Raw genomic sequence first — 25367 nt, forward strand, 5'->3', positions numbered from 1 at the left:
TCTTAAGAACCTGATACACTGACTCCCTTACTCAAAACACATTCTACAACCTGACTCACCTTCACACATGAATTAAGGGGGGGGGGGGGGTTAGAAGGGGGGGGTGTTAGCAGATCAATCACCAAAACAACTTCCAACTGCTTTTTTTTTTTTTTTGAACAATCGTGCGTCTACGTGAGAAAGCCGGAGTGTCGTGGCCGAGTGAGCGAGCGTGTGCGCGAAACAGCAGAGAGGAAAGCGTCGACGTGTCACGTGACTACTGGACGTTCAGCACCCGAGCCGAGACTCCGTGATGCCAGTCCCGGAGCTTGTTGTACTTGGGCCGTACGACCTCGGGGTCGACTTTGGTCACCCTGATGTCCGGGACGCCGAGACAGAGACACAACAGCAAAGGAGACGAACAGGAAGAGACACGTTATTTTTCCGGCAATGCTATAAAACAAACAAACAAAACAAACAGACCCAAAAACAAATGATTTTTAGCATGCGACAACACAGGGCAAGCTTTTGTGAAATCCAACACCCTCGTATATGGCATGTCTCGCGTATCCGTGCCTTCCGAGTACCAATCAGTCTTCATCACGGCAATCCGGGTCAGGACGAGCAGCCCAGACGCTAGCCAGCGTTGTTTACAGGACTCGGACACGCTGACTCATGATGGTTTTCGTTTCCATGCATTTTTGTTTTGTATGTACCAGCTCCCTGATTACCCACAATCCCAATTATTTACCCACGATGCCTCTCGGGGGACTGCATTCCAGTGCGGTTATGCGTTCCACTCTGGTCAGTGGAGAAATGAAGATCCAGGCCTGTCGACATCCTGGCTGACGCGACGCCTCTATACTCACTAACGAGCTGCAAGCGTCGCTCGGATGATCTCAAATTCTACACAAAATCAGCTAGGACACAGACGCAACTGGCCTCAGAGATACGACTTCGCGAGACGAAATATAGCTCAGGACGAAGTCGCAGGGATCGCTTATGCCGCGGGGGACTGGAATTAGCGGGTACTGTTACCTAGCTTTTCAAAAGCCTGGCGTATAACGTTCAAACCTGAATATGTTTTAAACAAAAGCGGTGTGTATAAATCATACAGGGAGCTGTACACTACATGGTGTCTCCATACATAAGGGGAATGAACTTTTTTTTTTTTTTTTTTTAGCAAAAATGTCAAACATGTGACGAAGGCACAACCGACACGGGACTATGTATGGAGACGTTTTGGACAGCCTGTATTTATGAAGGGGGAATACTGCAGAAAACAACATGCTTAAGCTCATGCACCGGAAAACAGCACCGGATCGATTAAACCGCAACAACAAACAACCAACAAGGTGCTTACTTCTTTCCTGGACTGCTCTCGTGGGCTTGTTCTGCGAGAAAGAAGAGAGAGAATATAGAAAGACATATATATACACGAGCATTACTGCAGGGAAAATACACTCAAACACAGAAACCTGACCAACTGGAGTGGAAAGACAGTAAAAACTTCTACTGCTAGACACGAATCACAGGAAATGACTCAACCGCCCGAGCACGTAAAAGTCTCGGCGAGGCGAAGCTTTACGGCTCTCCCTGGGACGGTAACGACGGCTCACGAGCCGGGGCTGGCACTGACCGTTCTCCGTGCCCGTGATCTGTGCCAGGATGCGGAAGGAGCGGGACTGAGAGGTCCCGGTGCGTGGGTGCCAGTCCTCGGTGTCCTCGATCAGACGCTTTTTACTGGCGTCGCTCAGGTGAGAGCCGTGGTTCACCGCCGGCTCCGTATCTGCGATGGGCTTCCTGGGAACTCTGTCAAAAACCCAGAGAGGTGCGGCACGTCAGTCATTGATAAAGAAATAAATTGCTGCGGGGAACAAGAAATAAAACGCTCGCTATAACCGCATGCACAAGTCATGTTTTATTTCTTACATACATACAAAAAATAAATAAACCCACACACACACACACACACACACACAGGTTAACACTAAACTACGCATGTTGTTCCTGTTACCTGGGCGGAGTCTTTCTGTCGGACGACATTTGAGAAGAAGGCAGAAAAGGAGGAAAGGAGAAAAGTCAGAAAACCGAGCGTCTCTCGACAAGTGAACTTTAAAAAAAAATTAAATTAAATAAATTACAATTTAAAATAAACTGCAGCCACTTACTTAAGAATACTGTGAGGCCCACTACGGAAGTAAAAGATGGATAGAATAACAATCGGTTAATCAACATGTCAGAAGTCTATATTTCATGTTAAGAAAACATAAAGAAGTAATGAAACGTGTAATGAAGAAACATCTGGTGCTGGACGATTCATTCTTTAGTTTCGTGCTGAAGTTCCAAAGCCGTAAACGTTTCTGAAGTGATTTAGGACACGGCCTGACCTACTGTCTATGAACTTCACGGTGTACCTGGACGCTGAAACATTATCTTTCACAAACAGAAACGGTTTTGGTTTTTTTTTGTATTGCTGCACTACCTAGGCCAGGAACCCTTTTAACTGTAAAAATAAATAAATAAATAAATAAATAAATAAAAATTCCACACACACTTCCGCAGTACAGATCTATTTCAAGAACGTTATGTAAATGTGTGCAATAATATTCCGACTATTTATTAGTGTCGTAAAGGTTTATTTATTTTTTTTTATTCCTGGGCTTTCCACCAACAGCTGGAGCTGACATTAATTATAGACCACTTGTTTTTGAGTTATTGAGGATTAAACCAAACCCATTTAATTCAAGTGAGCAGTCAAACAGGATAATATAATATAATATAATATATAAATACCCAATAATAAATAGAACAGCTTTGCTAATGATGGGTTGTAATTTCTACTGTGGTAACTAAAAGTAATTGAGCATCTCCTGGCTATCCTCTTTTCTTTTTTAAAAATATATACAGACCCTAGGCCTTAAGCTCCTCCTTTAGGGTGGAATTACAACGGAAACCACAAGAGGGCAGCACCACATGCAGATTGCACAGTTGTCTCTGACAAAACCTCGCTTCCATCTTTCTCCTGTCTGTCACTCACACACACACACACACACACACACACACACACACACACACACACACACACACTCAAGTGCAGTGCAAAATGTCAGAGTGCTCAACAGCTACACTATTAATACCCGTGCAAACACACATTGTGTGCTATAATTAATAGCAAGCCTCGAAAAAAAGAAAGAAAGAAAAAAAAACCACACACGGGATGAAGAAGGATTGACGTGAGCACATGCTGTGCGAGGACGTGGACAGGCACGCTAAACGCTACGACCACAGAAGATCTGAAGGAGATAATGGGAGGAACAGTAAGAAGAAATAATGTCAGCTGGGAAATGTGCTGAAGACAAGTACAATCACGCTCCGAGGGGTTAACTGGGGTGATGACGTCACATCACACACACACACAGGCACAAACAGATACCAGTATAGCCATAACACTGACTTTGTTACTGGCTCCTCCTGTAAGGGGAGAAAAAAGAAAAGAAAGAAAAAGAGAGAGAAAAAGAGAAAGAGAGGGAGTGTGAACGAGATGTATGAATTTGCAGGAAGAGTGTACATGTAAAGATTGAGTAAATACACTCTCTCTCTCACACACACATGCTTCTACTTCATTTAACCAAGCAAACAGGATGTTCCCAGATCACACAAAGGAACAGAAAGATGTTCCACTAATCCTTTAACTCGAACTCTGTTTTTCATGTGCGGTTTTGCACGAGCCTCAGAAAAAAGCGCATTGTTTGGAACTTAAATCGCCGACGACAACGAGGAAGCAAAAAACTGCAACAAAGCCTTCTGGAGCGCCGCGCACTCAAAGCACCTCCAGGAACATCTGAGACGAGTTACTTTAATGTGAGAGGCTGCACGAGTCAAACATCACCGCCGTGGCTCCTCCCTGGACACTAATTGGCCGAGTTAGTAAACGCAGCTGGACAGCGCTCTCGGAAGGAGACGCTACAGGCGTTCCTGAAAAGCGTCGAGGAGACGAGAAGACGCAGGCCTCGTCGTTGAGAGTCGCACAAATAACCCACGTCCCTGCCGTGCCACTGATGAACCGTGAGAGAAAAAGATTCCCAGGGGTTATAAAGAAGGTATTACAAAAAACACCGCACGCCCACGCGCACACACGTTTCACAGCCATTTTCACACAGGTATTACACAGGTAAGCGCAAACAGCTTGAGTTACTGCAGGAAGAACTACACTGGTCACCTCATCCACACTGCACAGTGCCATTGCGTTACATGCTTTCTCTCCACTCAGCACATGCAAAGTGTCACAGGAGCTTTAAAGAGGACGATACAAAAACACGTCCATGTTTCCCAGCCGTTTTTACACAGCTGTCGTCAATGGAAACGGGACAAATCAAGGTTACCGCAGGAAGAACTACAAAGGTGTGGCACCACCACACCTCATCCACCCTGCACTGTGCCATTAGTATACACACACACGGACGTCGGTTTCCACGTAAACACACACACAGACACCACGTCTCACACACACACACACACACACACACACACACACACACACACACACACACACACACACGTTTGCGTGTACTGAGTGGATCTGCTGCTGCTTCTCGCCTGTTAAACACATTATCAGTAATGACACGGCTGTACATTCTCCATCCTTGTATGACTCAACCCCTCAAGACCTGGTGCAAAAGATCAGACAGATTCCATTCGTGGCCGTGGTTCTTGACTAATTAGAGCCAAGTGCACGCACTCCCAAAATCAGGGCACTGAAGATGTTAAGCAGACCGTCAATTAGACAAAGGCAAGCATTACTGAGCCCCCGAGCGCCTCGCTGGGTTTCTCATCCACTCCTGCAGATTGAGACAAGATGTACAGCCTGGCTACAGACAAACAAAAAGAGAGAGAGAGAGAGAGAGAGAGAGAGACAGAGAGAGAGAGACAGGCAGACAGACGAACGTGGAGAGCAGATCGACGAGCGCGAGCTCTCGCGTCTAAAGTCATCAAGGGCACATCGACCCATTTCCCCTTTTCCTGTTGACTTCAAATACCAGAAGTGCTGGAATGAGGGAGTTTGTTCCATACTATGACCTTTTTTCTTTTTAATAAAAAGTATCCCTCCAACACACCATATCTAACTGCAAATTTACTATATTTTATATATATATATATATATATATATATATATATATATATATATATATATATATATATATATATATTTTTTTTTGGAGTTTGTCCAACCAGAATTTTTTCAGTTATTTAAAAGGCACATCTAAGGATAAATAAAGGATTAGGTTTTCGTCTTCAATCATTCCCCACCCCCGCCCTCCCCACATGATATAAGCCATAAGAAGAAATATTTGCATACAAGTTGATGACCCTAATATGAGGAAAGTCCAAAAAAAAATAAAAATTCCAGAGAGAGATTAAGCAATATTTCAGACATCTCAAATGTGGAAATGGGTCAAACTGATCCAGAACATATCAGGAGGGTTAAAGCAAGTGCAAACTATTTTCTTAAGTCGGTGAAATGACTTGTGGGAGCTTGCATGCGTTCTGTCCAAAAATGCTACGACTTCACTGAAAACAAATTCAGACTCGCTCGCTGCCATCCAGGCATTTCCTACCTACTCGACTCTCCGAAAAACTCTCAGACAGTCACACAACACGTTATTAACTCAAACGCCTATCATTAGGGAAACTGTTTGCTTTGGATAACACTAACCCTTGGGTAGGGATATGATCCAAGCTCCAAGCAGGCGAGGGTTAAGAGCTTCGCTCTAGTAGATTTTTGTCTGTCTGACTGTCCAGTCCCAATAAACCCAGCGCTCTGTTGAAAATCTGTGTACGTGCATCACCCTGCTTGCGTTTTCAGCCTTGAACGAGGTCGGTCTACAACAAAGAACACTCGGATAATAAGAATTTGCATCCCCGGTTATTCGGCTTCAGAATACTCGACGGGTGCCGGCACCGTCCGCATCCCGAACGGTTTAAAATCCTTTCAAACCTGTAGTCTGCTCTTTGTTCCCTCGCAGGAACAGTTTTATGGCTTGAATTGAATTTTTGTCAGATTAATAACAAATTAGATTAAGGCTGCTTGAGAGTGTACTCGAAAGAACCCTCATCGTAAAGAGAACCGAGAGAATCTCTGCTCGGAAGCAGGACAGGACGGAGGCAGGATTAAGGAAGGAAGAGTGCAGAGATGATTCGGGACTCGGGCGACGGCCTCCACCTACCCATTCTGAGGCTCCACTCCACCTTGTTGCTCCAGTAGGCCGCGCCTCTGGCCCATAGCCACCTCGCATGCGTTCTCATTGGAGTACAGGTTGATTGGCGTGTTATAGACCGAAGGCTGTGGGACAACAGGAGCAGATAAGGGGCTGGGGCCTGTCACTCTGGCTGGCGAAGACGAGCCAGAGGACGAGGAGGAGGAGGAGTGAGAGAAAGGGGAGTAAGCGGTGCCGGGTTTGTGGGCAGGGTTAAGAGAGGAGACGGTGCGGGAGGTGGAGCTGCTGGCCAGTGGGAAGGGGGGTTGTGGTGGAGGCTGCTGGGAGGGAGCAGCGGGGGTGAAAGCTGAGGAGGCAGAAGGGATGGAGGCTTTGGGTGCTGCAGGAATGGAAGACGGGCTGACTGCTCTGAAATTAGATGATCCTCCAAAGGGGCGGGCCGTCTTGTTGTAGGCACTACTTGGGGGAGGGTTGGTGGGGCTGGCGCTAAGGGCAGGGGGAGGTTGGTGGCTGATGGGCACGGGTTTAATGATCTCCGGTGATTCTTCCTGTGGGAGGTTGGAGACACACACACACACACACACACACATGCAGAACGTTCACACACCACTGCAAACTCATGCACGATAAAGCAACACTCCCGTCATACGTATACAGCATTTATTTACAGGACATAACGTCATTAAACCACTACAAATCATGAAGATGGTACTTAATATGAATCACCAGAAAAACAACTGCTGTATGCTAGAATGAAAGGAGCTATGTGCATCACAGCGCTATACAACAATACAACACAACTAAAGTGCATGCTGCGTCTACAGGAGGATCCAAAAGTCAGAGCGTCATATGTACATATGGTAGTGTTACATTTTCCCTGCACTCACTGGCCACTTTATCATCAAGTCCACCAGCCAATTTCTGACTGCAGCTTATCTGTATCTGTGCACTATTCGTCTGCTGCCCTCTACCCTTTAACCATCTGTGACCGGACGTTATTTGTGCGGTGGACTGTTCCCTCACATGGTAGTGTGTGTGTAAGCTAGAGTTCTTAAGCAGGACTGTTCGCTGACATGGTAGTGTGTAGTGCTGGAGTTCTTAAACTCCTTCTCGTCACTGCTGGGCTGAGAGAAGTAGTCCCGTGGTCAGAAACCAACACCGCTAAAAACTACAGGGGAGTTAACACTAGGGGTCGACCGATTGCTCGGTTTTGCCGACTGCTGGAACTATCGTTTATCGGCATAAAAAAAAATAATAATAATAGTAATAAATAATCCACACCGATAGTGTTTTCTAGTTGCAGGAGCAGCTGAGGAGAAGGGTCTGCTACAGTATCCTTATACAGGACAAGAGCGGCCTCTAGAGGAGATATAAAAACCAACCAATTTTGGTGTGTTATTTGTGTCGGTTTTTTTTTTTTTTTTTTTAAATTATTCATTTTGGATGTCTCCATTTTTGTTTGTCATTTGGAGTGTTACTTTTTTGTTCAGTTTGGATGCATATCTTTTATTTACTTTGATATTTATGAATAATTAAAATACATTAACGTTTATATATTTGCTTCGTTTTACTTTTCAGTGTCATGTTTTCATTCAGGATCGGTTTTAAAAGCGGTTGATTAACGGGTTATCGGCAGGTACTGCCCAACATGGTTATGGGTATCTGTAAAATCCCCTACACCGGTCCACCTCTAGTTAACACCCCTTGCATGGAAAAAGATGAGCTGTTAACCTATAAGGTTGACTAGACCCTGTTTGTGTCCTATTATTACATAGACCTTTACAGCACCTTACGCAAGGTCAACTTTGTATAACCAACGTGTGTGCGCGTCTGAGCATTCTGACCATGTTTATAGTCGGTGTGATTGCAGACCGTTACTGGTGTGATGTTTGCTCTCTACGCAATCCCACATGACGTGACTAAAGCTAACCAACGATGCGTCACGTGGGCCGACAGAGAGAAACCACATAATGCGTCGGGCTTTTAATTGTCTTAGTTCTCTGCCCCGATGAAGGACAACCAGACCGAACAGTTGGCGTTGTTTTGACATGACCGCATTCAATAGTGGTATAAGGGCTAAAACGTGATCTCTATTACTACTAGTGTTGAACACTTCATTATATTGTGATTGGTTATGTGAGGCTGCATCAAAAAAAAGAAAAAAGGACAATAGAGTAAATAGTCCAAAATTTTAGGGTAAGAGCAAATGATCTGATGTGCATTGGATAAAATAGCCAGTGAGAGTTGGGTGTAACTCTGTCTGTGTAACTGATGAAATAAATCCAGTTGTTGCTGGTGAACTCAAACCTTCAGACCCTACTGTAATAACGTTCAGAGTTCATGCTTTGTCACGGTCACCACAATCAATCTGTTTTTAATGCGTTATCGACGACTTTGCGTTTTTCTTACCTTGGGAACTTCGCCTTTGGGAACACTGGACGCTCTGTAAACACACAAGAACAAAAAAAACACAAAAAGCATGAATTGATTTCCTTTTTCAGGGCTCTCATTAGGTTACTCAGATGAGATGTGGATGTGACGGGTATTGATCTACTCAATTGCAAACATTTTAACGCGCTGGATCTAAAAACGCCACGATGTTCGAGTGCTAGGAATTGCTTCGGAAGATATCCACCGCAGCTCGAAGCCGCTCTATCCTCCTGGCATGGTACGTTACACGGCCCATAAATAAAAGCACGGCAAATAGAGGCATCCAAGTCCAAGCGTTTCTCGTTCTCTACCGACAACAGCTGAGGATTTCGGAGTGGACCTGGTATATGCCAGGGTAGGCACGGAGTGCCAGGAGCGGATTCGGGATAACGTTACAAACCGGCTTTTAAACACAGACTGTATTGCTACGGACATCCAATACGCTGCAGTGTGAGCGCTGGATAGATATTTTTGTTTTAAAACCTCGTGAAGGCTGAGTCAAAGTTGAGCAACTGGTAGAGCTCTGCAATTTCCCCCAAATGTTGAGACAAAATACTCTGCAATATGACACAGACCGAAACCGAGTCAGATTTTAACTGTGGACGCAGACTTCCACGGTTTACGTACAGATCCCCACTGCGTCAATACAAGGAACTCTTTTATTTAGGCTTGGCTTATAAGAAACACCGCTGTTTGAAGCTTTAATCTCTTTTTCCTAGCCGTGCACCGAACAGCAGCGGGGAGTTGTTGTTTTTTTGCTATTAAACAGCGCCACAGCTGTAGAGAGAGCTGAATAAAAAGCTTTTGTCAAAACGCATTCGTCTCGCAACACACCATAATAGATGGACGCCCACGGACATTTTTTCCCTGTTTTTATTGCGTTAACCCTTTGTTGAGACGCGGTCATCCTTGAGCTGCCTCGATCACCATTTAATACAAATACATTATATGAATATTAAATTCATATAAATATTACGCTGGAAGGGTAATGATTTTTTTTTTTTTTAGCGTGGTTCCGCTCAAGGTTTCATCATGTCATCTCAGTTTTTCCTCAGCATTAGGGATGGAAATAAATACATACACACGTATAAAACGCAGATTTCTTGTGTTTGAAGCATCGTACAAAATCTAACTGAAATGAATTCCACACGGATTCTTTAACTTTCTTCCTGGCAACAACAGTGCGCTCTTTTTCACCCCTCACACCACTCAGCAAAATTTTTTCGCCGGGAAACGCGGGATACGTTCCTGCGTCACCCGCAGACTCTTCCATATTAGGAAAGGAAGACGAGGGGAGTTTTTAACAGGGCTGGCGCTCGGTTACTACCCCCTCCCCCCCACCACCACCCTTTTAAGCCAAATTTCACCTCGTTATAAGGACAAGAGGAAAAAGCCACAATGAAAACTCTGAAGCAGTCTGATGGGAAAAGGAAGTCAGCCAAGCACCATACAAAGAGAGCGCCATACGCGCACGTGTTTAAAGAGGCCCAGCCTAAACAAAACGGAAGACGTGTAACAAAGATGACCTCCGGATGGGCCCGAATCTCAGGTGAGCGCCGCTTTTGACTCTCAGGAACTTCACTTCCTGCAGTCCCGGTCACGGTGGTCCTGAGAACATCTGCTCCGATCTGGGTTCCAGACAGTGGGACAGTCTGTTTTGACAGCGTGCTCAAAAATGAGACGGCTCCGTGTGCACGAGTGTGCGTCAGCGTTAGCATAACGTACAGCTGCTCGCTCACCGAAGACTGCCCAACGGCAACGTCACACGCTGTGTATCCAGGACTCCAATCAACCCCGACATCAAAGCGGCCTTTTGATGACTAGCCCATGGCTGGTCTGAATGATCTGGAAGGAAACATCTAATCATTTCCTTCTGTATTATAGAACATAAAGGCGAAATGACTAATGGGTGTATTGCTTGAGCAATCAAATTATTTCTGTACATGCATCAGCAGTGACTCGTATATAATCTGGACTGCTGATTTGAAGAACCCTGGTCTTTAACTGACGGGTTTGTTTTTGCTTTCTCACTCATTTGTATCCAGGTCGATGAAAGTAACTCCCAGATCACACCAAAAGATCTAAGAAACACCAAAGTAGACAGCGATTTTTATTTTACGTCCCTGTACACTACACGGACTCACGTGAGAGCGATTCCAGTGAGGAACTCCCTCTCTGTAGTGCTTTTGGAGTGCAAGGTTTCAGCCCAGGTTTGATTTAGTCTGCAGCAAACACAGTGTGGAGCGATACGCACGTGTGCCAGAGCACTGCTGTGATTCTCAGCGCTGTGAACACGCACCGTAAAGAGAAAAATCAGCACAAGATAAATCACAAAAAAAGAGTCCACAAACGCGGAGACGTTTCCAGCGGGTTCTGCTTTCCCAGACAGACGCACACGTCGGGTCGTCCAGTGTGCCTGCGGGTGTGAGAGAGTCTGAGAGAGGGCTCGCTGGAATGTAGGAGGGGCACTGACTTTTCCACATAGCCAGAGCCAAAAGCAACATGGCATGAGCCTGAGGGCCATCATCATCATCATCATCATCTCACACCCCCATCACTCAGCACTGAGTGGCCAGTCAACCTCCCTCTCTCTCCCTCTCTCTCTCTTTCACAATCTTGACAATACGGCGATTGCTTCTTCTCCTTCTTGCATTCAAAATAATGAGGTTTTTTAGCTAGACCATAATCTGTGTTTGGCTCCGCCACTGTGTTAATACTCTAGAAGGACAAGCTCGGATCAACTTTCCCTCCTTGTTTACATCCACACACAGGCACAAACTCTCAGGAGGGACACGCTGACTCTCTCGGTCAGAGTGTAGGGTAGCAGCTAAGCTCAGGTTGGCCACAGCAGCTCAGAAAGCTCCGTGCTGAAGACGAGTTACTCTGCACAGGGTTTATAGAAAAAGCAGACGAGAGTAATACAAACCAGAGGGAGATTGATGGGACTGAGGCTCTGGTTTCTCTGGTAACAGATCTGCAGCCAGGCCTCTGGTCAAAATCACTGTACCGCCACAGTAGCTCAGAGTGCGGTCAGACTGTGTACGCTCACACACGCTCTTACCCGGTCACTCCGGCTCGGTCCCCCCTCTTTCTCTCAGCATGGTAAGCCAGAGACAGACCACTAGAAGGCCAGGAGTGACACACGACTGGAGTGATCACAGAAACCACCAATACAATTGAGTACTGAGGAAGAAAGTGCTAAGAACACAGAGTTGGACACATGATAGGGTTGCATGGAACGGTTGATTCAGTTGCATGGATTCAGATTCTGATGAAGGAGGGGGAGGGGGACAATCGATACTCAATGAACACACGTGCCTTTGCCCGAGTGAAGAGGAATGGCTTCTGAGGTTGCCAGTCCCATCAAAGTAGGCATGGTGTCTGTGTTTGTTGGTCCCAGTTATAGAAGGTGTGGCCTCCGAGCCTGCCAGTCTGAGTAAAGAAGGTGTGGCCTCTCTGTCTGCCAGTCTGAGTAAAGAAGGTGTGGCCTCTCTGTCTGCCAGTCTGAGAAAGGTGTTGCCAGGCTCAGTAAGGGAGGCCTGGCTTTGGCCTGTCAACGCAAGTTGATGAGGTGTGGTCTCTGTGCTTGTTAGACCTAGCAAAGGAAGCAAAGGGGGTATAATCTAGGCCTGTCAGTCTAAGTGAAGGCCACTGTACCAATCATTACCAGTGCCAGATACATCATGCAGTGTATTCCTTATTATTATCATCATTATTATTATTATTTCACACATGCCTAGACAGGAGGAACATTTAACAGAAGTGGAACATGACAATTCACAGTTTACAGAATATCCAAATATCAGTTCAATAACTCTTATTGATATCTGAATGCTATGGCTAGGCAGGAGGCCCATCCCTACTCTGTGACTCCCGTCAGTCCCAGCGATCGCATTATATTACAGCTGTGAACTCCAAAACGTTTCACTTCTGGTGGATTTAAATCTTTTATACCGAGATGTGTATCGTATCGTATCGTCTCGCACGGCGGCACGCATACACACTCCTATTTGACCTCAGAGCAGTGTAGTAATGTTTGCATCCTGGGCCGTCTGCTCCTACCGGCAGACCCTTGCATAATGTTCATGTAGCTTCCTCCATTTTCGACGTTGATATCACACCAAGGTGATCAGTTCAGTGCTGCAGAAATCAGATTACGAACACGCTGCCAGCGATTTCAGTCGGCTCGTTTCCTTCCACACACCCCCGCATCTCTCTCGTACACACGGCCACAGACTAGCAGATGTTTCGTAATGGCTCTCCCAGATCTCACGAGCTCGCCTCTAAACGTTAGGCTAAGGAGCAGTAAAGCTGGAGGAGATATTCAGAGACATCGTGCAACAGCTTGGAGCTGTTACCTTTTATGTAGCCTATAAAGAAGTTTTTAAAGTTCCAGCTCTACTGTAAATTATATATATTTCCAGCCACGAAAATGTTGGAGAGCTCGCAGCTTGAAGTGGAAAAAAACATGCAGAAGGACTGAATCTTCCTGATGAAATTCGCAAGACTGGATAGCAGCTTGCATTCAGAGATAAATTACAGTGGCTTGCACGAGTTGAACTATTCCACATTTCGTGGAACGTGCTGGAACCGAAATGTACACAAGATATATACGATTTAAGATATACACAATAATATTGAACTGGAGAACAAAAAAAAAAAAAATAGTGATTCTATAAATAAAACGTATTCCTGCCACAGTAAAATTGTTCTTGTGCATTCAGTTGCCATAAAAGTCACAGAATTCGTTGAATCAAGTCTACCTGTGTGCAATGAAATAAATGCACCTGTTCCTGGAAGAACCCACAGGTTGTTTTTTGGGGTTTTTTTTTTTTTTTTTTTTTTTTTAGAGAACATACCTAAACATACAGCATTAAGCATTAAGTCTTGGACAAAGTCCTGAAGTTTTCAAGGGGGGTGGGGGGGGGGGGGGGGACATGGAACAAATATAGCTGTGCTTTGGTCTAGAGGAGGCCGTCCAACAGAAATCGGTGACCAGGTATAGAAGGCGTTAGTTAGAGAAGCGACTAAGCAGTCAAGAGTATCTCTCAACATGATGCTAGCGCCACCATGCTTCACTGTGGGGATGGTGTTCTCAGCGTGATGAGCAGAGTTGAGTTTCTACCAAAACGGAGGTGGAAAGTTACATTTCATCACAGTAAAACTTTATTTTTTTTATTCAACATTTGCTGAGCATCCGACGTGTCTTTCGGCAAACTCCAAATCCGCCACTCTTCCATGAAGCCCAGCTTTGTGGAACTCCTAGGCTTCCTGTCTGAGCTATCGATGGCTCAGGCTCCCTCAGAGTCACCCGTGTAGCAGGGTAACAGTTCGCTCCTATTTTCAATTTGAACTTCAGTGACAGGAACTGGCCTGATCTCAAACGGCCCTGAATCCGCCGAGTCCATGTGGTTTGTGTTACTGTACACCGTACACAGAACTGAGATCAATCATGCGCAGACACAAGCGAGGAAGTGGCTGAGTGAGAGAACGAGGAGACGTGAACATCTGCGTCATCACTGATACAGATTCCTCCATGCTCACTTCCAGAGAGACTTAAGGAAACATAACCAGGAGGTCACCAATGACGACCTCACACCTAGATAAAGAAAGCAAGGAGACCATTATAACTTTTATCCAGTCAGAGTGGAAAGTTGGAACAGAAAATCGGAAAGTTTTTTTTTTTTTTTTTGCTTCTTGAGTATTTCGGGCATGCTAGAGCAAATTTGGAGTGTATCAAAAATTGGGTCCTCCCCAGACTGGTCTCTGAATGTGAGCCGGTAGTCGATTTTCATCAATAACTTCAATCTGAATTGATGTCACAGGTTGGGTAACGTGTGATGCCCCAGTCCACACGGTTGTTTTTGCAAGTATACAAAAAGCTTTCAGAAAGTGTGTGATGCGCTGCCTTGTATAATAATAAACATCACAGAACAAAAATTGTTGCGTCAACCATTTTCCGTACCACGTATCCTACACAGGGTCATGTGGGAGCCTGGAGCCTATCCCAGGGGACTTGGGGCACAAGGAGGGGGACACGCTGTACAGGGTGCCAACCCATCACAGGGAACAATCGCACTCAATTTCACACACTACAGACAATTTGGAAATGCCCATCAGCCTACAACACACATCTTTGGATTGAAGGAGGTAACTCCCAAAGCACAGGGAGAACATGCAAACTCCCGTCGTCACAGGGAGAGTCTTCCGGTCACTCTTCCACTGTCTGGGTGCAATTCAGCCAACTCGGTACCAAGTAATCCAACAGGCTTTGTATAGGATTGACGTCCACTGATTTCGCAGACGAATCAAAGTCCAACAGTGTTCCATCAGGCTCCTCGAACAAGCCACACAGAGATTTGGCCCGACACGCCCTACGGTCGTCATCCAGGAACGTTGACGTCTAGGCGTCGTGCTCTGCGTGGACACGGAGTACAAAAAGCAACCTCACGAGCAACAACTGATAATCCGGTTTTAAGTCGCACTCGTCCAGCTGCACAACTTACTGACGGTGGTGGATGTAGCAAATGCCCAAGTATTGATCAAATAACATAAAAGCACAAGGATCGCTTTTTTTTTATTTTTTTTTTATTTTCTGGATGCACTCCAAGTGAAGTATTTCTAAGCAGAGAGCACAGAACAGCTGATGTCATCGAATACAGAAACTGCAGGTTCATTTAGACACAAAAGCCTGTTGAAGGCCAGGGCTTTACCGTCCCATTCAATAACAATGTTTTGTACGTCTACGGCTTCGCTTGTGTGTCGAGCTTTAGAACACAGCCAGATTTGGCTTGCAAAGAAGCAACACACAAAGAAAGAATGGGACGGTAAATTATTACAGCTTTTACGAGTCTTTGTTATCATACTCTTTTACATTTTTTTTTTTTTTTTAAGAGTGAAAAAACAAGACCTAGACATAAAGCAATAATGAAAGCTGCCTGTTTAAATACAAAAATAAAAGTGTGAGGAAATTGAATATGATACATTTGGACATTTCATGTTTTATAGTTTAACCACTTTAAATGGAGGTCGCTTACAATTTGTCTCCATAAGCGATTTATGAAAAGTAGAAATCTCGGTATTTAGAGTTGGAGGAACTTTTAATGGCTTGAAATGATGATTTATGAAAAAGACTTGACCACATTCGCCCTATAGAGTATTCGAAAAGTCTCCAAGTTTCCAACTCTTTCTGACACATAATAATGCGTTTGTCCATCCTGGAAGCAAACGTGCCATTTTCCCCCACTGTCGAAAGAAAAGAACTTGACCGGTTTTACCCAGCTGTACTGGCAGCACTCTTTCTGGCTCTTAGAAACGACAGATACAATTACTCACTCGCGTACAAATGTGTACGAAGTTGCTTTCGCAGACAACGTGCTAACTCCCCCACCCCCCGCCCCCCCGCCCCCCCCCCCCACCCGGCTCGACTCTGTAAACTACCGCGTTAATGATTTTTACTTCTGGCTGGAGGTACACACGTGAGGACCGAGGTGCTAAACAGCCCGACGGATGATTTACTTCATTTTGTCGACGAGAAGCGATGCATTTTTTTTTTTTTTGGAAACACAACAGCCTGCCAAATGAGGAAGGTTTCTTGGACACCAAACCACTATCACCTCATAAACTTTGCTTATTAATACAACACTTTAGCCTCCATGGTTACACGTCTTGGAGGCCTCATGGAACGGTTTTACTCAGTGCGACGCACGTTTATACGCCGGAGGCAGCGGAGCGCGAGAGGGCTCATTAGCGGTTGCTGGGTTTTAAAAAAAAAAAACAACAAAAAAACAAAACGCCGATTTCTGCAGAGTGAAAAACTAAAAATGGTTCCTGCCTACGTTTGAAGTCTAAAATTACTAAATAGACGGGCAAGACCTGATAAAAACGGCTTGTCTTGCCCGAGTTAGCTGTGCTGACCTTCCAGTGACTCCCAGAGCACAGCATGAACACCACTGCCAGAAAGACAACAAGTGATCTTCCGGCTCATTTACTAGACGCACGCAGTGTGGATAATCCAGCCCTGGAGAAAGGCACGCGAAGAAGAGCAGGAGCGCAGAGCGGGGCCAGAGGAAAGAGCGAGTTCATGTACAGAGACGAACTCCAGCTCCAGAGCAATGTGGTCATGCTGGTTTTCCTCCATGTCGTAAAAAGGCCCGTTTTGAACTGCTTTGTTCTTTTAAACACATCTCTTAAAACCCACACATGCCAGGCTTCGGGCTCTTTACATGCGGCAAGGAGATGGTGCTGTATCTTAAAGCAAAAAAAAATAAAATAAAAAATCCATCCTGAACGACTTTTATAATTGGTATAATTGATATCTGCAAAAGTCTAATTTTATGACTCATTTCTTAGTTAATCTTTCATCGAAAACGTCCGCTCACAGCGTCAACGTCAAAGAAAAGTAGCACACCTTCACTTGAACGAGTTGTACTGCGTATTCTAGTATACCCGCTAGCTCCATCGACATACAGACGTATTCACGTATTCGCCCGTGTTTCTTGTTCCTCTCACGTCGTAGCTTGAACGCAAAGAAGGTCGGAAATGTAGACATGGATCCGACTTCCCAGTTAAAACGAACGGGGCGGTAATCCTTGCTTCACGTCTACCTAGTGAGGGAGGGAATGATGCGGCGGCGCTTTGGTGCGGTAACCTATCCAGCTCTCACCTCCTAATCTCAAACTGCTCGGCTTCGAAAGGTCGACTTCCATGCCAATAATGGCATCGACGTCAACAATCAAAACTCACATCTCACACGTTTTAATACAATAAAACGTATACAATATGTTTGCGGGTGGAGTTTTCCTTTAACGTCACCCTCTCCTTTACCTCAGATACCTTCACTAACTTTGAGACATTCACAAAGCCAAAAATCCAGCAGAGAGAAGAGGAGAATTTCACGTGCACCTTAAAAAAAAAAAAAAGTCTACAAGTTTACAACCCCCACGCACGTGCGTTTCGGCCGTGATCGGCAGCTTCAGGCTTCACGCTCTGCTCGGCGATCCGTCATGTACACAGCAGGCTGTTTGTTGCTGACAATCAGCGCAGAAATCCCGCGGCCTGAACAGATCGCATACCGAAAGCAGAACCTCACGCCTAACACCACAACCCCAAACCTCAAGCAACGTCGGGAACAAATCTTAGAAAAAAAAAGGGACGCGCGTGTGGTCTGAACGAGTGGAAGAATTCGTTTGCGATCCCGACTCGCGTTGCCGAATTGACGAAAGCAGGTACGGATTTCGGTTTCGGACGTGGGAAACGGGACGCCGGCCGAGACAGACGGGAGTCTGTTTCGCTCGTTTCACGCTAGAGAGAGACAGACAGCACGTTAATATTATTTCAGCACGCCACGGTGATCTTAAGTGCTAAGCTCTCAGAAATGAAAAGGAAGTACAAATTCGAGGGGATTTTTGCTGGGTTTGGATTAGACCCCGTTACTCGAACTGCAAACGCTGAGGAGCAGTTTGTCCGAATGACTTCTAAAAAAAATAATAACGTGGTTGATTTTACTGCACATACTGTATATCCTGGAGATTACAGGCATCTCTGCCATGCTGCAGTTTTACACTCCATTAGATGAAATGCCTCTTAAGACCTTTCCTTCCAGAAATCCCCCCCTCACCCACTCCCACTAAATAAAGATTTACAGCGCTTGACTTAACAAGGTCTCTGTACCGGATGACAGATTTGTATCTCTTGCCTTTCGAAGCACTCATGCATGCAAAGCAAACAGAAACATGATTTATACTCGATTTTACATCATTCGTATGGTACGGCACATTACAAAGTCGCGGATGCTCCGCGAGTTGGCTATAAAACGGCTTTCCCACGTCGCGGTCGTGCGTCTCGGCACACGCGAGCGCGCGGCAGCCGGTCGGTAGTCAGACGGTTTATTAAGGACTTATGAATAATTGTGTCGACGGCCCCTGAGCGGCAGTGTTCTGGATGATTTCTAATGCTTTGCTAACGCCGTTGAAATAGCTCTCGGGGACCTCTGAGCCAACTCTACACGCTTCTAAATGTAATGTTATTTTAATAATAAACCTGCGATGTGTTGGAAGAGCGAACTGATACTTGGTCGATATGGCGATAGCGTGGTCGGGATTGATGCTTTTCGCAGATTGTTCGACAGCTACGAAAACGCATTAAGAACTTTAATGAGACATTCCAGAGTTATTGCAGCGCATTCCTCTTTGCCTCCATTTCCTTCCCAAAAGCCCATAACTCCGGAATATGAGCCTCTGCGCTTTTCTGACCCCACTCGGCTTCTGTATCAGTGCCAAGGTTGGAATTTTTTAATTTTTTTTATTTAATCTAATCTACTGCTGCACATGAACTGATGCCTTTAGTTCAGACTTTTACTACTCACGCGTACAGTGTGATGTCACCATAACGGAATTCTGGCACACCAGTGAAACCAGTCACAATTCTTCAGACCTGATTTGGTACCACGACCTCCTTCATTATATCCAGACATTATACCATGTAAGCTCCATGAGAAAAATGTCAATTTCATTACATTTGTCCTTTGGTTCATTTTGGTCTATTTAGCTAATAGCAAATAATTAGTCTTTACATCCGCGGCGAGCAGAAAAGCATCTCGGAACATGTCGGACCTTGAGGCTACGACAGCAGAAAACCATATCAGGGTCCATTCCTGACGGACGATAACGGGAATCTGAGGCTACAGCGGACACGGGTTCACGGAAACCGGACAGAGGAAGCTAGGAAACAGCATGCCGGGTCCTTGAGTGGTTACCATAGTTACCATAGTCTTTGCGTCAGCTCGGATCAGTCCGGCTTCTGGCCTTTGGTCATTAACAAGGTGTGTCCACCTGCGGAACAGGATATTTTTCGTTTTCCCTTCCATTGTGTGTAATCTCTAGAGACTATCGTGCATGAAAATCCCATGAGACCGGCAGTTTCGCCGATAAACTCGATGGCATCACGATTTTATTTCCCCCCCACCCATTCTGATGTTTGATGTGAGCATCAACTAAAGCGCTTGGCCTGCATACTGCATGATTTTTTAAAATATTTTTTTGAGCAAATAAGCAAACGATCTGCCGTGCAGACCAGGTGGAAAACATGTCAGAACTGCTCACGGCACCTGAAATACTAACACTAACTCCAGCATGGCGCTGATGGCGAAGCAAACAGCTTTGATGGACACTTCTAAGAGCGAAGAGCAGGCTGAAACGATCGAGAGAGAGAGAGAGAGCGCTCGAATCCAAACATCATGATTGTATTACATCCTGCATGCCCGGGGAAGAGGCCCTCTGAGGGAACGGCATGGGACGGAGACCTCTCTGTTAACTAAACAACTCTTTCCACCGCCTGCTGCACAGCCATCATATTCCCACAATTACTGATCTTATCTTCGTTATGGAGAATAGTCCTGACACTGACTGACATGCGAGTCCTGAAATAAATACAGGGTCCGAGTCGGGCCGGGGTGATGCGGAAAAAATGTCCGATCCCGATAAATCGCACCGATTACAACGACTAACTGCTACAAAAATGAATTCTATCGAAAGGAAGAAGAAATTAATTTTTTTTTAAAATCCAAATCAGCTGCTTGTACTGTAGCAAGAGCAGAAAGTACTTCCATTAGTAATCGGCTGATTTTAGGCTATAAAGGACGTCTTAAATGACAGAGAACCTCCACCGTGCGTGAACGGTCAGATCAGGCGTCACTGGTGAAGCTGGGTGGAAAAGGCGGCGATGAAAAAGTCTTCGGAATTAAACAGATATATCTCGCGCCGAATATTTGACAGGAATCTAACCTTTCGCCGGAGTAAATTTATAACAAGGAAAAAAGATATATACAAATATACTCGGCATTTTACGCAAACGCGACGGCACCGAGTGTTCTGAGGGAGTCCCTCGAGTCCTGCGTCATAGACTTAATGTATATTTTTTTCTATATGAGAAGATATGTCTGAACAAGGAAGAACAAATCCAAAAAGAAATAATTCTTTTGTGCATAGAGAAGAAGAAAGAAAAAAAAAGCACATATTGAACAAGTTCTGTAAATAAAACATCAGGTATAAGAATTTTATATTATACACACACATATAGATATAGAGAGAGATAGATATATTATCCATCTATCCATTTTCATATATATTTCTCCTACGATGCTGGACTTTTTAATGACACCCTATAACGCTTGTTCCTCGAGAGCAGTGCATTCCCGATGGATTCCCATCAGAGAAACCCTGATTATGTACTCGATGATTTGTTTACGTGTGGATTTTAGATGTAGATTTGATCCGCAAAGACGACTTCGTTTCCTTTTTTTAAAACCCGTCTTTACCGAGGGTGCCGATATTTTAGAATCTTCCTGTCTATACTGGTACTCGTATGTGCTTGTGCTTGTACCTCTGCAGGGTGAGGCTCAAGTTGCCCGTGCAGGCTTTGATCTTGTTCTGAGCCTCCAGGTGAGTCATGGTGTCCGTCGCGATGCCGTCGATGGACAGCACCACGTCTCCTACGCTGATCTTCGCTTTGGCTGCTTTTCCTCCATCCGTCAACTGTGCAAAAAAAAAAAAAAAAAAAACCCAAACACACACACACACACACACACACACACACACACACACACACACAGATGAGAGATGAACACCGACATCACTGCAGTATTCCCTACTGCTCGCTGAAAGGTCACGTAGGCTTGGTCATGCCTTCTGGATGCAGGATGAATCAGACGAGTCATCTGTCTAAGCTGTACAAGCGCACGGCTTTCAAAAGACTGCACTGTGGTGGTGTGTTGTTTTGTTTTTACTTCCATCAGTCATCGGTTAGCTTAAAAATAGCTCCGAATAACACCGCGGGAGTCGTTTCCATTTGGACGCCACAATAGTGGTCTCTTTGAAGTACGAACGAAGAAAAAAAACAACAACACACACGTATATGATGGAAAGTTAATAATGATACGGTAGGACGCAAAAACACCTTCAACTCATGACTGAAACTTTGCTGCGATGGAAACAACCCCACACACTACCCCAAATACTAACGTCCACCTTGCCTACAGCGCTGGGAGATGCTCAGATGTGCACGCCGAGATGAAATACTACTCTGAGGAATTCCAGCTGGAATTTATTAGGGTGTAAATTCTGCTGTGCATCTCACTGCGCAGCGCTTTAGCGTGCTACAGAGCCGGTTGCTTTATCAGACTAGACCCAACACCCAATTATAATCAAGCGGAGATGATGATCTCCTTGATCCTTGTTAGCTTTGGACCACTCGCTGTCACGAGAGGACTGCAGTTTGAACAAGAGCGGACGGCAATTACATCCGATGGCAGGCCAATTGTTTTCAGCACCATTATAATAATAATAATTATTATTATTAGTGGTTGCTGTGCAGGATAAGTAGTTCTGCCCCAAAGAATTGCCGGTCTAATATTAATCCATGTTCCCAAACGAGCAATGGCCTAATAACATTTTAAAAGACACCCATACTACTAATTACATATGTGACTGCAGCTCAAATACTACCCCACGTCCTATAGCTGGGTGTTAGCAAAGGGTGTGTCTCAAATCAGCTCACTAGCTCAGTAGTCCAGGGCACCGATCAGGGAGTCGGGCATTTTAAGGGCTGTTTCAATCGCAAAATCCTTCCAGTGCACTTGAACATTCGCTCCCGACAAAAATAAATAAATAAAATAAAATAAAATACACTGGGTCACTGTAGTTTACTATTTAAATAGTCACCTTGCAAACTATAATCAGTAAATCTCAAAAACAAAATAATTATCTTAGCTACGTAATCTACTCCGAAGTCCCAACCTCGCTGATGACCTGTTTTGTAATCTGTCGAAGCACCGTTCCATAGCGCGCCGTTATCAAGCTATCGCTATGACGAGGGCTTCCACTGTTCTGGACTTGTTGCGGTGACGGTCCCAATCCATCCAAAATTTTCTCTGCTGACGGTTTAAATAAAATTTAAAAAATAAATAAAAATCAATCAACGCTTAATTCGCAAGTCATTCGTTTACAGCGTAAATGCGTGCGCCAGCATTTGGAATTGTACAACGCAAACCAGTCTTAGAGGCAAACCCAAGCCCACTCATAAAACGAGGAAAATAAGGAATTAATCAATAATCTCGTTTGGTAGTCCATCGTTTATTTGACTTTTATTTGCTAACCGCTAATTGTACAGGCTACACAGTGTAGCTCTGACCTGCTGGTGGAAGAGAGAGGGCTTTTGAGACTTGTCTGAACAGCGGCATTGTTGGAAGTAATTACTTCAAAGAATGGCACTTCAGTTATTTGTATACTCTGGATCCTGGCCAAAGAGGGAGAGGGAAAAAAAAAAGGTGGAGTAAAGCATTTTCCAGAGGGATTTCTTCCTTATAATCCATTAACTTAATCCTGTGGGTCAAAAAAAGCATAAACACACCTGTATCTTGGGAGTCGATGCCAAGAAATGGGCTTAAAAAGAGAGGGGGGGAAAAGAAAAAAAAAAAAGTGTTCTTTCCTTTCATGCAGTGAACAAAATCTGCGTGTTCGCTTATGTCAGGATGAAAAGTTCCAGGAATAAAAACAAACAATGCGACTGTTATGCGATGTCCATGTCTATTTCCTGTCCGTACGGCGTGCTCGCAGACCGCGGCTCTAGTTTCCCCCGAGTCATCCTTCTATTATGAACGGCCTGACTGCGTCGCTCTGGGCTCTGATCGGTATGTACTTCCCACTCGTCCTAGGACGCTAGACTGGATCCTGTAGATGCGTCTCGACAGGAAGAGCTCTGCTAAAACCATGACACCAGGTCGACTCAGCCCCGGGTGTTCCCTTCAGGCATTACGCAAGCATCCGTAACAGCTTGTAAATCGATCCCGGTTCCTGTTCATTCATCGCCTGTATACTGTAGCAACAGTCCTTTCCACGTGCTCACGTTCGGGCTTGTAGCTATAAAACAAAACACGGATACGCACGCACGCACGCACGCACGAAGCAGGCTGGCTGGAAATATTGGTTTTGGTTATTTAGTTTAAATAAAATAATCACTTAATCCAAATGCAAAAATAACACCAGGCTGTACGGCGACGTCGTGGCATTTATTTATTTTTTTTATTTATTTATTTTTAAACAGTTCATTGAAGGCACAATGACGAAGTGGATTAAAATGGACATGGCAACGTTAATGGGACGTTGGAAACGCTTGACTGCTAAGCAACAGAATACAGTAGAGCTAAATGGGATAAAGGAAGTACTAAAGGATAAGCGCCATTACAGTGACCTCTTTTCAGCTACAAGGCGGGGAAGGAAGAAAAAAAAGTGAAAAAGGAAGTTGACAGGAGAGAGCGTTATTGTTCCAGGGCTTCTGCAAAAGCGCTTCCACTTTTCGTTTCATTATCATGTGGATCGTAAGGACCCGATTACTTTCAGACGGCTAAGAAACACACAATGCGGTTATCAGCGCTGATCTGACCGAGTGACGTGACTGCGGTCTGCCTTGTGCGCTTAATTGGGCACTAAAAAGAGAGCAGGAGGCGGAGCTGAAACTGCTGATAAACGTCGACAACCTGAGCCTTAGTGGTGCCAGTGGACAGCTTTATTAATAGCACGTGGTTATCAGGGTCCGTCCTCTTGCCAGGAATGTATTGCGGTTTGCTTTGCGAGGCGTGGGTCAGTGAGCGGGTCAACAGGAGAAGGGTAAAGTTCAGGGGAAGGCACTCGGCAGGAAGAGCGAGTGAAACATGCCTCGTCTGTTTATTTCCGACGTTTCTCCCCAGATGCCTGCGAGTAAGAGTCGGAGGCTTTCGAGAAGCTCCCGGTTCTTGAACACCGTTTTTCAATCCACGTGACGTAGCGGTTGCTCGCTAGACCTTTGCTCAGAAGCCATGAGTCACGGGTTTAACTAAGACAACATGACTACAAGGGTGGAGCAGGTGCGAAAATCCCCCAGAGACCCTACGGCAAAAAAGGTCTATTCACAAGGTCAGGGGAAACAGTTGAACCCTCCTACAGATGGAAAAAAACACACACACACACACACACACACACACACACACACGCACGCACGCACGCACGCACGCACGGCCAGTCACGATTCCCACGAGTCTTGTTTTTATACATGCTATAAACCTTGGCCTTGCCTCGCATAATATAAACCTTCATGTGTACATAATTAAACAGCGTGTCTTCACTTACACACCTATTACATCATCTCAAAACCCCTTCGATTGGCCGTTTAACTAGACGCTACAAGATATATATTTCAAGCAAGCGCTCATATGAGCCATATTAAACGTTCCTCCAATTCCAAGCGATTAAATTTTCCATTTTAGGATCCGTAATTGTGTGTCTTCTACAGCTTCTTTCAGCGTGTAAATGTTTTAATGGCACTGGGTTCCACCTCAAATGAAAGCAAGGAGACAAACGTTCTTTGTTTGACTTGTGGTACAAAAGCGACCAAACGCTTCTCGTTACATGTGTCTGGCAGCTGGAAATGGCCGAATGGAGGAGATACTTCCCTCTTTTTTCCCCCCACTCCGTAGACATCGACCGCGGTGCATAAACCATGTCGGTGGAGAGGCGTGCCCTGGCGTGTTACTTTTGTGCGGCGCAGTAAACGTTAATGGACGGTTGTTCCACTCGCAGAGCACCCCAGTTTCTCTCCTTTTATAGTTGTCTGAGAATGTTTCGTGCCACCTCCCCCCACACCTCTAATCACAAAAACGAGGCTGCATGACGCGCCACTTCTCAGCACGAAGAGCGTACGCGCAGCACG

At 45.1% G+C, this 25367-nt stretch overlaps 1 protein-coding gene across 3 annotated transcripts in view; it reads right to left on the reverse strand.

The window, feature by feature from the left end:
• pdlim5b (PDZ and LIM domain 5b) overlaps positions 1–25367 on the reverse strand; it is a 58961-nt gene that overhangs the window by 15290 nt on the left and 18304 nt on the right. For 2 of the 3 annotated variants that reach the window (XM_053645348.1, XM_053645349.1), the window contains exons 3-7: positions 21009–21160; positions 8607–8640; positions 6207–6745; positions 1619–1791; positions 1343–1373 (exon numbers count right to left, since the gene is read on the reverse strand). In XM_053645348.1, the coding sequence (XP_053501323.1) occupies positions 1343–1373; positions 1619–1791; positions 6207–6745; positions 8607–8640; positions 21009–21160 (929 nt within the window). Of the gene's footprint in view, positions 1–1342; positions 1374–1618; positions 1792–1996; positions 2012–2150; positions 2172–3436; positions 3454–6206; positions 6746–8606; positions 8641–21008; positions 21161–25367 lie in introns of all 3 variants that reach the window. The other variant, XM_053645350.1, reaches the window with a different exon arrangement.

The sequence above is a fragment of the Ictalurus furcatus genome, chromosome 16 (assembly GCF_023375685.1).
Source record: "Ictalurus furcatus strain D&B chromosome 16, Billie_1.0, whole genome shotgun sequence".
NCBI classification, from domain to species: domain Eukaryota; kingdom Metazoa; phylum Chordata; class Actinopteri; order Siluriformes; family Ictaluridae; genus Ictalurus; species Ictalurus furcatus.